The 16,703-nt window shown below is 43.4% G+C and overlaps 1 protein-coding gene across 2 annotated transcripts in view; it reads right to left on the reverse strand.

Annotated features, from left to right (window-relative positions):
• Positions 1–16,703, reverse strand: part of LOC147709244 (metastasis-associated protein MTA3-like) — a 790,513-nt gene that overhangs the window by 198,220 nt on the left and 575,590 nt on the right. For both annotated transcript variants that reach the window (XM_086927807.1, XM_086927806.1), the window contains exon 16: positions 14,609–14,755. In XM_086927807.1, the coding sequence (XP_086783933.1) occupies positions 14,609–14,755 (147 nt within the window). The remainder of the gene's footprint in view (positions 1–14,608; positions 14,756–16,703) is intronic.

Here is a 16,703-nt window from a genome sequence, read left to right on the forward strand (position 1 = left end):
GGGGGAGCAGATAGCAGCGGGGGTGAGGAAGCAAGGCCAAGCGAGGAAATGTGGCTAATGACTGAATCGTATAACGGCCAATGGCCCTGTAAGGTGAAGACGTCCTCAGCTGAGTATGACAAAGATTTGGCATGAGGACGCGCCCCACGCCCCGGCCGGCCGCGGACGGGCTTGACTTAGGCTCGACTTCGGCGCGCCTTCGTCTCGCCTTCGTCGCGCCCGCTGCGCTCGTCCGCTGCGCTTCCTCATTGGGGAACGTCTAAATAGGGGCGGAGCGCGGGGGTGTGGTGCCGAGCTAGGTTGCCCGATCTAAAATGGCGCCCACACCGAGTCCTGGAAAGATAAAGTAGGTAAATAACCTGTTGATTTTCAGGGTTGTTAAAAACAAAGTATTACAGCTAAAAGTGCAGTTCCCCTGCTCTCAATCAGCAGGGCGCTGCTAACGCACTCAGGAATTCAGTGAAGCTCCTGCTCCTTGTACAAAGAGGTCTTAATATGTCTGAAGCCATGGCATTCAAGAATGACTCCATCTCTTCTGACTCGAATTGGGGACCATTGTCAGTCACAATTTCAACAGGATATCCTTCTCTTACAAACACTTTGTGTAAGAATTGAATGATCAAAGAAATTCTAATATCACTGACAAAACCAACATCTGGACATTTGGATATGTAATCAGGACAACGGCTAATTTAGAACCTTCACCCAGCACTAACATGGGACCAGCAATGTCCAAAGCAAATTTTGCCCAAGGAGTCAAAGATGATTTCAGACGATTAATCAAGGATAGTGGAGTTACCCGAGTCTTGGCACTGATCATACAGAGACCACAATCTCTCACAAAGCATTCAACAGCTTTTTCAATACCTAGCCACCAAAAATCTTTCTGTACCCTATGCTTTACTGCTCTTTTCCCAACATGGCCTTCATGTACTAATTCTAACACCTTTGTTCTCAAACTGACAAATGAAGCAAGTTGCTCTAGCCTACGTGAAAGTCCATTTTCACACTTCAACTTAGTGGCAACATGAACATACGGTCTTAGATCTGTCTCTAATTTTTGGGGAATTAGGCCACCGCATGCACAATGCACAACATCTATTTTCTCAGTACTGTCTTTTTTTTAACTCCTCTCTCCACTCACTTTCTTCCAGGATCCCATTTAACACATTGTTGAGAAGATTTGCCATACAAACATTGTCATTGTACTCAACAGTCTCCTCATCAGTAGTATCCAGAGCAATTCTTGACAAACAATCTACTATCACATTCCTTTTGCCCGGAACATACACAACTGTGTAGTTAAAGTCTTGTAGACGATACTGCCACTTTGTAATCCTAGGCATAGCCTTGGCACTGCCCTTGGTACTAAACAAGTCAACCAAAGATTTATGATCCGTCTTCAAAACCCCCACACATACATGCAGAAATGCTGAGTACCCCACCATAACCAGAGCCCCCTTCCCAACCGTTGAATAGGTAAGCACTGCCCCATAGAGAGCTCAGGATGCAAAAGCAGCCACCTCCTCACTCCCATTGCTTCTTTTTTGCATAAGGACACCGCAGAATCCCAAATTGCTAGCATCAGTCACAAAAACACTCTTGTCTTTAGTCTCAGACAACTTTAGAGGGCCAGCAGAAATAATGTCAGAAGGCACCTTATCGAAAGCAACCTGGCATTCCTCACTACACCCAAACACACCCTTTCTCAGCATGTTCCTAAGGGGACCAGTTCTGTCAGCAAAATGGTCACTAACTTAGAATAACATTCTGCTAGCCCCACAAAATATATTAACTGTTCCTTGTTTGTAGGAATAGGAGCATCCTCAATAGCCCTTTTCAATTTTACTTTAGGAGTGATCTCACTTCTCGATATGCGAAGACCCAAACAGTCCAGGTCCAACTCTTCAAACTTACACTTATCACTTCAATGGTTAACCCCTTGTCTGGCGAGATGTGTAAAACTCTCTCTAGACGTGTATTGTGTTGTTGCGAAGCTTGGCCCATCGCACCGTGACAATTCAGTTCCGTCTCCAAACGCCTACCCTCAAACCTCGTTCACAGAATTCTCTCACTCTCCACATTCCACTTTCCAATACCCCAGCATTCCTTTAGATGAGATCCCATTAGAAAGCTCACCTGGAGACCAGTGGTGCTTAGTGGTGAGAGGCACCTGAAGCTAGAGACAAGTGAATGTGCAGTCAGGACTTGACTGCGAGCATTTAGCAGGCAAGTCTGCTTCTGTGAATATTCCATTTTGTTCTCCTTGGAAGAAGGCTTTGCAAAAGGTGGTTTCTCAGGTGGATAAGAATGAAATACAGAGTATGAGATCAATTTAATGAAGATAGATTTAGGACAGAGTATTATGCAAGTTATGGTGCATAATATAAGATGATAGGTGATCATGCATAAGATATAGCTCATTATAGAAAGGTTTAGGAGGGGCATGCAACACAATAACTGGAAAAGGAACAGAAATAAAACAAGACAGGAGCACCCTCAGGCTATGGGATTGTGTCACAGAGTAGGACAAAGTCTCAAGTAAATACAATAGACTAATGACGTATTTATATGAACATGTCTGTAATGCATGAATTAAAATTTCATAGTGTATTTGGGAGTCTAATTAACTGGTGTTTAATGCAAAGATGAATATTTCAGATACATTATCACATACTGAACAGCCCATTCTCACATCAACTGGTATGTATTGAATATAATTGGCTTATTTAAAAATATATCTTCACTATTTCACTGTGCCCTACACCATACAGAGTGCTGAGATTAAGAAGAGTTCTACAAATGTGATTGGAGGGGAGCTTGGGGAATTGTGAGCTAACTACTTTCACTTCTATGTACAGAGGCATCTAGCCTTTGCATGCGTTTTTGGTACCTGAAATGTCTTTCACACCGGCCTCCCAGTACTGTTTAATGTATAGACCTTCCTATGTAGAGTACTAAAGGTGCAGATAGATGCCTGAGGAGTAGCCAGCTTTGGCTTGTGTATGAGGTATTTAATCTGCCATTAAGGCTGGTTGCCATTGGTAGGAATATCTCCCACCTACACTAGAGAAGGATTAGAGACTTTGGAATGTGGCTGTTGTAATGTAAATCATTAATTGATATACTTCTTTTTTAATTATGATCCTTTCATCTCTTCCCTTTTGGTTTTCTAGGTTTTTACTGTCTTTCTTTTTGCTGTTATCTTATAATCATCCCATAAAAGGGTTGTACTATCTCTTTAATTATGTAAAGTGCTTAGAAAGTGCTACAAACATTAAATAAATAAAGAGTAAGCTCAAATAGTCAGTAAATGATTAAAAGTACATCCAAAGTTCTGGAACAGATTTTGGATATAATATATCGAAGAAAATAATAAATGTGAGCCATTTACAGATTAAGGGAACTTGTGTTACTTAGCAGGCTACTAAGGCAATTATGGTGGCGCTGATGCTTCATTATACATCTGAACACATCACGAATTTCATTATCTGCTCAGCTTGATCTCAAGCAATCAATCCTGAGCTAACCTGTTAACATTGAAGGAAAGGAAAAGAATCTTACTGAACAAAATGCTTAGGTGTTTAGCCTGCATTAAATTAAACAGTAGCCGGATAACCATAACCTTGGAAGTATAATCAGCTATCATTAGTCCTACGGAGTATCAATTGCAATATAGCATCGATTATGAGCTGGCCACCTAATATCTAACAGATGAAAAGATAATAAAGATTCTTTCTCTATGATAACACATACATAAGAGTATTATTTATTTTAAAAATGTGTAGGAAGAAGATGGCATAGTGTGTTCCCCAATTTTATTCTCAGTTTGGACCTCTGGATATTTTACCTCTGCTGTGGTCTGATCGTGGGTGAAGAAGCTAGTGTATCAGACCCCTTTCGAGGGCACAGGGCAGGCAGGAGCTGCTAGGCCACAACCATGGTTGTTGTGGTCATTTGTCTCTTTTGGCCTGGGGTCCGCCTACTATCGCTCTGCAAACTGTACCAACAACACCCTCCCTGCACTAGATTCTCGGGGTAGTGAAAATGAGTATAACAATGGGTCAACAAGAAATTTGTGCAGCTATCTAAATGACTGTGTGTGTATTGAAAGAACACAATCCCTGAATCCAAAGTATTCTTGGTGAAAAATATGTTCCCATCAGATACCCGTCCTGTACCGCCCTACATCACTTGGGATCCTTCACCCGAAGGAAGTGGAAAGAACCACTTAGGATTAGGTAGATTGTGGCCTAATCAAAATGTGAAGGAATACAGGGTGTATGAGTATAGACTATGTGGTGGTATGAGGGGGCACAAGAAAATATATAGGTAAGCAGTGCATTAAGTGCTCGCTGTAGCGTGTGATAGTGAAAAAATTAATATTGGGTTGTGGGAGTGGAAAAAGAGTTTATTGGGGTCCTACCCACACCCAAGGTTAAAAAACAGTGCAAGTAGTAATAACAAATAACTACTGAGGTCTTATATAGGTCGACATGTTTCTGCAGTATTCATTGGCTCAAAGGATACCAGTCTGCTTCATCAGGACCTTGTTGTTAATAGAGTGCTACTGCTAATATTAAAGTGTATAGTGTGTATAAAAAATCATATCACCTGAGAACACCGGTTGAAATGATCCAGTCAGTTAGCAAAAGACAAACACACATGTAAATACAAAATACACACAGTTAGTGACGAAAGCTGCAAATGCACAGAGATAATCTCGTGATGTTCAATTATATGTCAAACATTTATGGTCAGTGGTTGTAACAGCAATCAACTCATTGAACCAGGTGCACATATCCTGGGTTTAACCAAAATGGTTAACACTCACCCATGATCTGGGGAATGGACTCTCCACCTCACCCGGCAACAGCTCAGGTACAAATGGAGCACCGCTCTAATGAATGTGAACATAAAAAGAAATGAAAGAGGAAAAGTTCGCTAAAACTCAGTCTGAAAACACATATTCCCTCAACCACTAAGGGTTATAGTCAGAAGTCGAGGGAAGTATATAATGTTGTTGGTTCCCTGTATTACTCAGCCGTGGGCTTAAAGGAGGTCTAACTAATCTCTTTATTCAGTTTGTACAACCGGGCGTGTTGTGCCTCTAGAAGAGTCAAGCCGCTTTGCGCATAGAATGGGCGATCTCGATCTCAATTATAGTGGAACAAGCACAATCCCAATTTGCTATCGTGCCTGCCCTGCGTGTTGTATTTCTTGAGGAGTCAATCTGCTAAGAGCATGTACGGGGCGATTTCTATCTTATCTAAAGTGAAACCGGTGCATTCTTAACTTGCCTTCGTGCCTGTCCTGCATCTTCTGCCTCTTGCAGAGTCAAGCCGTTTTAAGCATTTGAAGGCCGATCGTGATTTTATCTAAAATGCAGCCAGCACACTCACACATTGCCTCCGTGCCTGCCCTGCCCCGCTTACCTGTCCGTCGGTACTCCGCGCCTTCCACTAGGCTGACTGTGGGAGGTACCGACTGGACAGGAGGCGGGATATTTAACCAGAGTGCAATTGGTCTAAGGAGCGACACGTGTGCAGCGTGACTACGCGCGTCACGGAGTGCGCGGCAAGAACAGAGGTGCAAGGGAAATGTAGTCCGTGATCTTACACGGAGTCATTGCGTAGCTTCTCTATTCGTCAGTAAGCACACACGTGGGCCACTCGGTAGCGCGCGATTTGGAAACGAGCATTGGAACTACAAAATTCATTGGAGATGTAGTTTACAATTCTTCGCCGTGTAAGATCACGGACTACATTTCCCTTGCACCTCTGTTCTTGCCGCGCACTCCGTGACGCGCGTAGTCACGCTGCACACGTGTCGCTCCTTAGACCAATTGCACTCTGGTTAAATATCCCGCCTCCTGTCCAGTCGGTACCTCCCACAGTCAGCCTAGTGGAAGGCGCGGAGTACCGACGGACAGGTAAGCGGGGCAGGGCAGGCACGGAGGCAATGTGTGAGTGTGCTGGCTGCATTTTAGATAAAATCACGATCGGCCTTCAAATGCTTAAAACGGCTTGACTCTGCAAGAGGCAGAAGATGCAGGACAGGCACGAAGGCAAGTTAAGAATGCACCGGTTTCACTTTAGATAAGATAGAAATCGCCCCGTACATGCTCTTAGCAGATTGACTCCTCAAGAAATACAACACGCAGGGCAGGCACGATAGCAAATTGGGATTGTGCTTGTTCCACTATAATTGAGATCGAGATCGCCCATTCTATGCGCAAAGCGGCTTGACTCTTCTAGAGGCACAACACGCCCGGTTGTACAAACTGAATAAAGAGATTAGTTAGACCTCCTTTAAGCCCACGGCTGAGTAATACAGGGAACCAACAACATTATATACTTCCCTCGACTTCTGACTATAACCCTTAGTGGTTGAGGGAATATGTGTTTTCAGACTGAGTTTTAGCGAACTTTTCCTCTTTCATTTCTTTTTCTGTTCACATTCATTAGAGCGGTGCTCCATTTGTACCTGAGCTGTTGCCGGGTGAGGTGGAAAGTCCATTCCCCAGATCATGGGTGAGTGTTTACAATTTTGGTTAAACCCAGGATATGTGCACCTGGTTCAATGAGTTGATTGCTGTTACAACCACTGACCATAAATGTTTGGCATATAATTGAACATCACGAGATTATCTCTGTGCATTTGCAGCTTTCGTCACTAACTGTGTGTATTTTGTATTTACATGTGTGTTTGTCTTTTGCTAACTGACTGGATCATTTCAACCGGTGTTCTCAGGTGATATGATTTTTTATACACACTATACACTTTAATATTAGCAGTAGCACTCTATTAACAACAAGGTCCTGATGAAGCAGACTGGTATCCTTTGAGCCAATGAATACTGCAGAAACATGTCGACCTATATAAGACCTCAGTAGTTATTTGTTATTACTACTTGCACTGTTTTTTAACCTTGGGTGTGGGTAGGACCCCAATAAACTCTTTTTCCACTCCCACAACCCAATATTAATTTTTTCACTATCACACGCTACAGCGAGCACTTAATGCACTGCTTACCTATATATTTTCTTGTGCCCCCTCATACCACCACATAGTCTATACTCATACACCCTGTATTCCTTCACATTTTGATTAGGCCACAATCTACCTAATCCTAAGTGGTTCTTTCCACTTCCTTCGGGTGAAGGATCCCAAGTGATGTAGGGCGGTACAGGACGGGTATCTGATGGGAACATATTTTTCACCAAGAATACTTTGGATTCAGGGATTGTGTTCTTTCAATACACACACAGTCATTTAGATAGCTGCACAAATTTCTTGTTGACCCATTGTTACACTTTGTTTTTTCAGTATTTGTAGGGATTGTAACAACGCTAGGTCATTAAATACTCCCACACATGCCCCCTTTTGTATTATTAGTGAAAATGAGTAGCCAGAGGCATCTCAGGGAGGCAGCGTGGGGAACTCAGAACTCAACAATCAAACAACAGGCACAATAAACAGATTTTCCAGCCCAGTGCTTGTCTTAGAAAAAGTGAGCTTTAATAGAACAACAAAGCAAAATACTACATTCATCACCAGGAGTTCAGCTACAGGGATTTACAACACTACAGATTCAAACCAACTCCTATTGTTTCCACACCCAACACAATGTCCTAGCATGATTGTAACAGTTCCCAGCCAACTATTAGAGTTTTAGCACTGTAGCTGCAGGTACCAAATTACTACAGTGACCCAGCAGCAACAAAAAAGTCATGGGTAAGGATCAGCACATGCGCAAGTTTACTACTTGTCTTAGGTGAATCACTAAATGCAGGGACCAATAGTTCAGTTCTATTCCTTTCATAAAAAAAGGAGTTTGTATTGGCAATCTTTACTCTTTTAATTATGCAGCTTTATCTCTCTGTCTCCCTTCATAGACTACTATTTACATGGAGGTCAGTACTTGGCTCAGAATTGAGGTTGTTGCAGTGCGCCATTTGCAATCACATGGGTGGTGTCGCCATTAGCAGCTGCGGGGTCACAGCAAACTTGCAGCCTCTTGGAACTTGCTGTTGAAGTAAGCCGAACATCCGACCTTTGCCAGCATTCAACTGTCTTCAGCAATTGTGACCTCCAGGCTGTTGAGGATCCTCAGCTATGGGAGTTGTAGTAGAACAGGTACCTCAGGTTGCTGCAGAGATGGCAGATGACATGCTCGTACACATGAACCATGCATGGAGACCAGTTGATACCCCTCAGTTCAGTTCAACACCAGTCACACTCATGAACAGAAGTAGGCTGCTTCTGTGCATTCCACACACTAGGACCTCATCTGGGCCAGGTACTCTCCTTTCCTCTCTGAGCCGCCAGGCACATTTGTAGGTTCTAGGCATGCACATAGCTTCTCCACAACTTATATAGAGTTGAGGTGATGTTCTCTTATCTCTAGGAGACTTGCTGTCTTGCAGGCCCCTGCCCTGGGCCAAACCAGCCCATCAAGTACTCTGCAGAGCACTCCCTTCCTTGGTAAAGTAGGGCATTGAACTGGAACAAAGTGGGATGGTCTGGGTCCCACCTTTAAACTAATTTTCCAGATAGGGGATGTTGATCCACTGTCTAATATATTGAAACCATATTGTGGTGTTCCCTTTCAAATGTAATTTTATGACTGCAGTGCAGACACAGCCTTTGCATGAGGTGATGATGCTTATAATAGGTAGTGAAGATACTGCTCCAAGCAGGAGTATCTCAAAACATGGGTGCAATGAAGTGTGAAATCTATGCACCAGGCTGTCATCAGCTTTCCTGAAGTAGGAATCATGAAAGAGCAGACTCTCCATAGATACGTCTACACCCTTTAAAACAGACTCTGGTGACTGATTGTCTCTCCCGTATGATCCACCAAATGGTAGAGCCTAGGAAGGAATGATCAGTAATCCCCCAATAAAAGGTTAGCAATGAATTTCCATGGATATCCCTGTCTCCATCCTTCCTTCTGCCCCAGGAATGTAGGCAATACATTTCCACTGCCTGGAGAAGCTCAATCCCGCTCTCCATGTTGTGCCATGTCGAACCGTAGGCTATTCAAAATTAATCCCATGGGTCGCAGCAAAGTGACTCTCACTAAATCACATAGTCTTGCGACCATCCACACTTTACATGCATGCATTTGATACACACAGGCTAGGAGCACAAGTGTCTGGATGTCACATGTAGCCAGACCTTTTCATGAGTGGAGCAGAAGGCAACACTCCTAAACATAAATATTCTGCTGTGTATTAACAACCCACTGAAATAGAAGTATGCTTCCGCTACTGCTTTAGGCCAACAACCTAGGGCTTGGACAGTAATTCCATGTAACTAAAGAGAGAATGATTGGCGTGAGCTTCCATGTCACACAATAGGTTCTGGACCTTGAATCAACATCGACCAGACAAGGTCTTCAGCACTCATTCTAGATTAGCATGTCAGCTGCTCCATCAAAAATTCAGAATACCAGTTTCACATGATTTCAGGTCACTTAGGAGAGGGGTAGACACTTGTTCACTCCACAAGGTGACAGTCCTGTCACAACAATGTGTGCTTTCTTTCTTTCAGTGCAACATTTGCTATTACAGACCTGTTCTGAGACTACCCCAATGTAAGGTAACTGCACATGTAGAGGTCGGCTGTCTAATCGCATATGAACGTATTTCAAAGCATTCATTGATCGAAATATATTTATTCAAGCAGCCAATGTCACTCAGCTGATGTCTCCATACTGGTGAACGGCATCCCAAGGATTAAATATAAATCAGATCTGATTTTGAATCTGTACATTTTCAATGGGGACAATTGCCAAATTTGAATCCTATGTGTAACATGGCCTCAAAAAGTTTGAACCCAGGAAGTGCGGACTCTACAGAGCTACGCCCTGCCAATTACAGGGCACTGGTTTGGTGATTCTCACACCTCAGCTGGGCTGTTATCTTTGGACTCAGGGTTTCTTTGGTTATTATGCACGACTGCTCATCTCATGATAATAAATCAAACATGAGGCATTCACAGGTTGTAGCCCTCCGCTGGAGGTTTTCTTTAAGCCTTTTGGGCATTTTCTTCCTGTCTGGTGATTTCTTTTGGAGGACAAGTTTCAGCCTTGTGTGTTATCTCTGCCACTGACTGACAAACTAGCTACCGAAGGAAGTTGCCCATTCCTCAGCATAAAGAAACTACCACTGAGAGAAAGGTCATAACTGTGTTGTGGTCATAATCAATAGCAGGAGACACCATGGGGTTCACTGTAGTTTATTTCAACACAACACAACACCAGCGCGCCCGTTCTCTTCCGCCAGCGAAGCGTCACTCGCCGAGAACCGGCGGTGCTCACCTTAGAACTTTGAGCGTCGGGACATTCCACTGTGGCGCGGGGGTGCGACCACAGTCAAGTCACAACATACCCCCCTTTCCTCTACACGCAGGTAGGGAATTGAGTGGTAAACAATGAAAGTACAGAATTAATAGGAGGCGGGAGCAGGGAAATAAACAACAATTCAGCCAACAAGGAAATCATTTAAATGTGGAGGAAGTCTCCTGATCTGTAAGGGTCTCTGATGGGCTTGGGCCCCATGAAGGTTCTGAGACACATCACTTGAGTTGGTTGCCCTTTGATCTGTGCCCAAGTTATCCCCCCCAGGGCCTGGTGCCCTCACCTCTGTACCCGTGCTGGCACTGTCAAGCAATTGGCGATCCTGAGCTAGCATGTACCCTGAGCATGTATCTTTGGTGATTGCATTTCTATTAAAGGTTTCAGAGGAATGTTCTCCAGAGCTGTACTTTGCCACTCTACGCAAGTTCCATTTATCTCCATTCTCCAATACCACATAGAAGGGATGCACTTCCTTCACCTTGAATGGTCCAAGAAACTTACGCATACCTGACCCAACGTCCAGACCGGACTTTGACGCAATCACCAACCAGAATGTTAGACCAGTTTTTTCCCTTTTCTTGAACCATCCTGGAATCATGCACGGGAATGCTCACATCACACTCACCGCCATTCTTTCCTTCAATCAAATCTCGGATCCACGGAGGCACCAGTTTTGAGGTTGGTTTCCTGCCCCGCATGGCTACAAAGGGAACCACACCAGTAGTGGAATTTTCTGTCGTGCGATAAGCCCACGCTAACTCATTAAGAGTTCTTTCAATGTCAAGATTATTTGCGAGTGCCAGACTTATGGCGCCCTTGATCATGCGATTGGCTCTCTCTACAATCCCATTGGATTGTGGGTTATACAAAGTGGTGAACACATGTTTTATACCACACTTACTCTGGAATCCCCTCATCTCGTTGGAAGATAATTGGGTCCCGTTGTCCGTGATAAGGACCGAGGGATAACCTTCCTCCTTAAAAATCGTTCGCAAAACTTTGATAGTAATGCGTGTAGTTATCTCAGGAAGAAGATAAACAATGAGCCATCGAGTATGAACATCCATAACTACTAGACCAAATCTCTTGCTGGGGTGGACTCCAGGCATAGGTCCAATAAAATCAAGGCATATACTATGCCACACCACACCTGGATCCTGGATGGAACTAGGGGTGGATTGGAGTCCCACATTAAGCCGCTTTTCAGATTCACAGTATTCACTGCACCTCTCCACCCACCTAACCACATCACCATCCATTCCAGGCCACCAGAAATCGTTTCTCAGCCTTTTCTTTGTTATAGTTTGGCCCAGATGCCCTTCATGAGCCAAGTCAAAGAGTTTTTTCCGAACATCAACAGGGGGAATTAACTTATCCTCACGCATGATGATCTGATCACCAACAATGGATAACTCATCAATGACTGCATTATAGGATCGGACACTGATTGGCAAGATACTTTCCCTACGTCTGCCTTTAGAGATGAGATTCTTGACATTCCTCAAAACCTCATCATGCGACATGGCCTCTGCCCACTCTTTCTTGCTGACCGCGCCACAACTCCACAGAACTACGTCATCCACACACGAGATAGCTCCTTCGCACTCCTTCTTAGACACTCCTGTTTTGTCCACATCCTCCCATTTCAAAGACAAACGTGACATACAATCAGCCTGAACGTTGCGCCAGCCCGATATGAACTCCAGATCAAAGTTGTACTCCTGTAATCTTGAGGCTAACCTTGCTAGCCTGGCTGACCCCTTTCCTGTTCCTCCTGGCGAAGCGTCACTCGCCGAGAACCGGCGGCGCTCACTTTAGAACGTTGAGCCTCGGGACATTCCACTGTGGCGCAGGGGTGCGACCACAGTCAAGTCACAACAAACTGCATTGAAATTGTTTAATTATTCTATTTAGTATAGTTTTATGGTAAAGGATATTGCTTGGCTAAAGCTAGGTAAAGTGGCTTATGATCTTACTACACCTTTTGATAAGCTGAGTAGACCACTCCTCACTTTTTATGAAACCTACTCACATGTTGAGAAAGTTTCACGTCAAACTCATGATACCTCAAGCTTAGGAGAAGGAGTTGAGTTGAAAGAGAACTGAAAATATGCCATTTTGAATGTTTATTGTTCTGCTGGTGGCCCAACCACAACACAGGCAACTGCCTGCAGTGAAAATATGAAACAAAAACGATTGTTTTCTATACAAAATACATTTATGAGATAAATAGTTTAAACTATCATGATCAGTGTATGTTTGACATGTAAAGTACTTCCTCGTGTAATATAATGGAAACACCCCAGAAAAGGGAGAATGTTATACCAGTCAGTAGTATGAGGTGAGAAAGAAATATTCCACCATGATGAGCCAATGCCGCTCTAGGTATATTTTAAAGACAATGTAACAGCAGATTATGCAGAACACTATACTTTCGAGAAAGACCTAAAAAATAGAGATGCTTCTCAGAAAAAGACATACAAATCAAAATTGCAAGGTATGCTCACTGGAAAAAGGGTACTTGAAGTGGCTGTGATGCCATGAGTTATACATGGACGCACGTACTTCATGTACATACTATACGTTTATTTCTGAAATCTCTGTATAAAAAGCCTGTCTCTAATTTACTTATGAAAGTTGAGCTGCGATATCTCCAGTTACCTGTAGTAAAGAAAGGACCTAGCTGCTCAACTGCAATAAGGTATTACAGTTGGGCACTGATGTCACAATGCCTGCTGCCAAAGTGAACAGCCAGGGTGAAAGGCAGATCACTGAGCATACATGCAGCAGCAGCGTAACCAAGGAAAACCGCAACTGGCGTTTCCTTGTTCTTTTTACAAAAACTTACTAATCACTTTTTGGTGTGTTTAATTTGGCAGTACAGTCTGCTTTTATTCTTCATCTCTCAATGAACATGAAAGAACAAGAAACGAAGTATTTAAGTATTTTGTAGAAAGGGTGATGATATGACCAGGTATTACACGGAATAAAATACCATCTGCCATACAATAAAAGGGTATTGCAAGTCACCACAGAATTTTATGACCTAATAAAGGAACTCGGATTTCGGCGTTGCACCTCTGTACTGTGACGGAGCTCCTCAGTGACTTGCAATATCCTTATATGCACAGCAGGAGGTACTGTATCCTATTATATCTAATAACCAGCACCCTGACGCTCAATACAGCAGTAAGCTTTCCAACAAGCTGATGGCTGGCACACACATGTATTAAATAGTGTTATGCATGACTACAATGCAGGTTTGTAATTTGTAGAGTCAGTAATAAAGAGTGCAAATGTAACATCTAACAACACAAATGTATCTACCTGGCCAAGGCATAATTTTCTGTTAACTACAAAGCCTTTGTTTGACTGCAGGACTGGGAGCAATCACTTTGCTGCCTCATGTCACACAAATAACTAGGATTAGAACAGACGCAGCTGGACTTATTGAAAACAATGGTCTCCAGGGGACTGAAAAACATTACTGATTTGACATTTACCATGTAAGAAGCAGAGGAGCGCGCGCACTTCACAGTCATTATTTCAGTGTACATTCACAGGAAAGCTGTGAAAAGAAAGGTGTCAGTGGCCCGTAATCAACAGACACGCTGACGACCTGGAGAGGTAGTGTTTAACGAGTGCAGAGAACACAAACAGATCAGGCTGCACCTGCCCACACTTTCGAGAAGAATGGAGAAATATGTAATATTAGTTTATGGGGAAATCTAGCATGGACATCAACTCACCGAAATGCCAGGGGTAGAGGGCGAGATATCACAAGCCCTTGACCACCACTTTCACTCACGCACATACACACATATACACTCTCAGACATAACCATACTCTCACCAAGAAAGCACGCACACAACATACATTTAAAAGATTGTTTTACTTACCTCCGCTGCCATGGAAGGGCGCATTCAAGCTCACTGCACTCCATTGTTATTACGCTATTAATGAATATATTTTATTTATTTCCCTTTTAGTGTAATACAAACTGACAGACAATGAAGAGTGGAGCTCCACCTGCACCTGTGTTCCTGGCACTGAATTTGCCACCTCGGAGGGCAGGGGTCGCAAAGACAGTGCTAGGGGTAGCAGAGGGCAAGCCATGGGTCGCAGCTGCCACCCTTGGCGACCCCTAAATGAAGTCCATGAAATGTAGAGCATGCCCAGGAAACACGTTTTATACTTTGAAACAATGAATGCAGTTAATCTACATGTTTCATCTTTACTTACCATCAAGTCCATTATGGTGGCTATAGTTTCGCTTTCCCAAAATAGTTACGGATGTGTGGTTAGGACCTGAAAGCAGCCGCTTTGAAGAGGGGCTCTGCAGGCTCAACGTTGGCCTTATCACGTTAGACCTCATTCCAGGGTGAATTTCTGGTGAACATATGCAAAACAAGGCAAAAGATGTTAAAATACTTCACAATTTTTCATTTTCTCAATGCAGAGTATATTTTTAGCTGGCATTTTTCAAACCAGGCTTCTTCCATCATAAATAATGTTGCTCACTAGGAACAGACCATTCAATTTATCAAACTGCTCCAGGTAGCAGAAGTGAAAAATACACCCTTTGGCTTCGATGACATCAAGAGACAAATATCACATGGTCTTTGGCAACAAACTAAGTGATGACATTTAACCTTTGTTAGAGATACTATTGGTGGAATTGTCATCATTAAATGGCCCTTTGAACCAGATGACATCACAGGAAGTAACCTCACATGGTCTTTAACATCCCATTTATTGGCGTCGCTGAATCTTTGGCATAGCTACTACCACAGAAAATGCCATCACTTAAGTTAAAAAGCCCGCTAAGGTGAAATTTTAAAAAAAATACAGGTACTAAATCGGATACGTTGTATTTTAGTTATAACCTACAAATTTACTCGGGTGCTGTTATGATATGCCAGAGGTCAAAGTCGCACAGACAGCCGTAAATAAGTAGACACATTTAGCAATTGCCAACTCTAATGTCATATGCTTAGCACAGACACAAATGACCAGTAAAAAGCCTGAAATGCAAAGATAAAAAAGCTCATGTGCCAAGTCTCGTCTCCAAATACACAATAAACATTTCAAAGACCCTGGTACACCTTGAAAGTTTCAGGTAAAGTCTTCATGGTCTATGCACAAGCATCTTAAGCTCCCATACAAAGAACTTATGCTTGGGCACTTTCATGAGTGTTTATGCAAAGTGTCAATAAACCAGTTAGCCATGTTTAAGAAATTGCATTCGTCACTGGTGTGCCCCTCCATTTGTTATGGTCTGGGATGACAGTGCAGCAGTCGCCAGACAATTATGTGAGTATCATGAGGAGGGAGGCTTTGGACCTGCCAACATTTTGGGAGCCAGGAGCTGGCGGGCAACTAGAAGCGAATTTCAAGAGGGGGGGAGGGGGGGGGGGCTGAAAAATATTTCGGGGGGGCTAATTCTTCTAATCATAGACAGAGTGGCTGTAAGAAGGGGTGATCACACAACAAAAGCTTCATTTTCAAGTAAATGGTCTTTTAAAGACCCGTTAAGTACTCGGGTGCGGGTGCAATTAGATGCTCGCCAGCCCGCAAAGCTGTGTCAGCCCGGGCTGACACAAACGACGGAGGGGGCTGAAGCCCTGTGAGCCCAATGGGTGTTGCGCGCCTGGCCAGGAGTGCATGTTTTGAGGGGACAAACGTTGGGTGCTTCCACACAAAAAGTGCTTGCTCTTCACACAGCTGTGATCATTTTATTTATCCAGCTGCTTGAGCTTGAAATCACAGGGGTAGACACACATGCAATTGCAATGCTATTAAAGTGTCTGACATAATTGGCTAATTCATGGCGTTTTCCTACGGCAGGAGCAGATGGGAGGGCAGCAATTAAAGAACATGGATTTTTAGATCTGGATTGACAGTGCATTCATCAGCCAAACCTATAGGCATTGCAAGTGCTTGTTTTGTACATTGGGCTTTCGCCATTTCCCTTCACTCTCAGTGCAGGTTCCGTTACACTAGGACTGGTTTGCCCAATGTCATGTCATTAGTCTGAGAGTGAAGGGAGTTAAATAGTAACAAATGACTCCCTAACTCTTGTAGTTGTGAATGACACACCACTAATTGCATACTTGCAGCGTATGTGTGTGTGCAGCAGGATCATTTCCCTGACAGATGGAAGCATCTCACGCGGCATGGTGTACCATGCTGAAAGGTGACATCAATGCTGCAGCTTCTTTGACATATGAAAACAATATTTTGACTATGAATTATAGTCTTGGGTTGGGTTATAACAATTAGTTCATGTTAGCTGCACATGTATTTTTCCTGAAGCAGGCACCCTTAATGACATAAT

The sequence above is a fragment of the Lissotriton vulgaris genome, chromosome 6 (assembly GCF_964263255.1).
Source record: "Lissotriton vulgaris chromosome 6, aLisVul1.2, whole genome shotgun sequence".
NCBI classification, from domain to species: Eukaryota; Metazoa; Chordata; class Amphibia; order Caudata; family Salamandridae; genus Lissotriton; species Lissotriton vulgaris.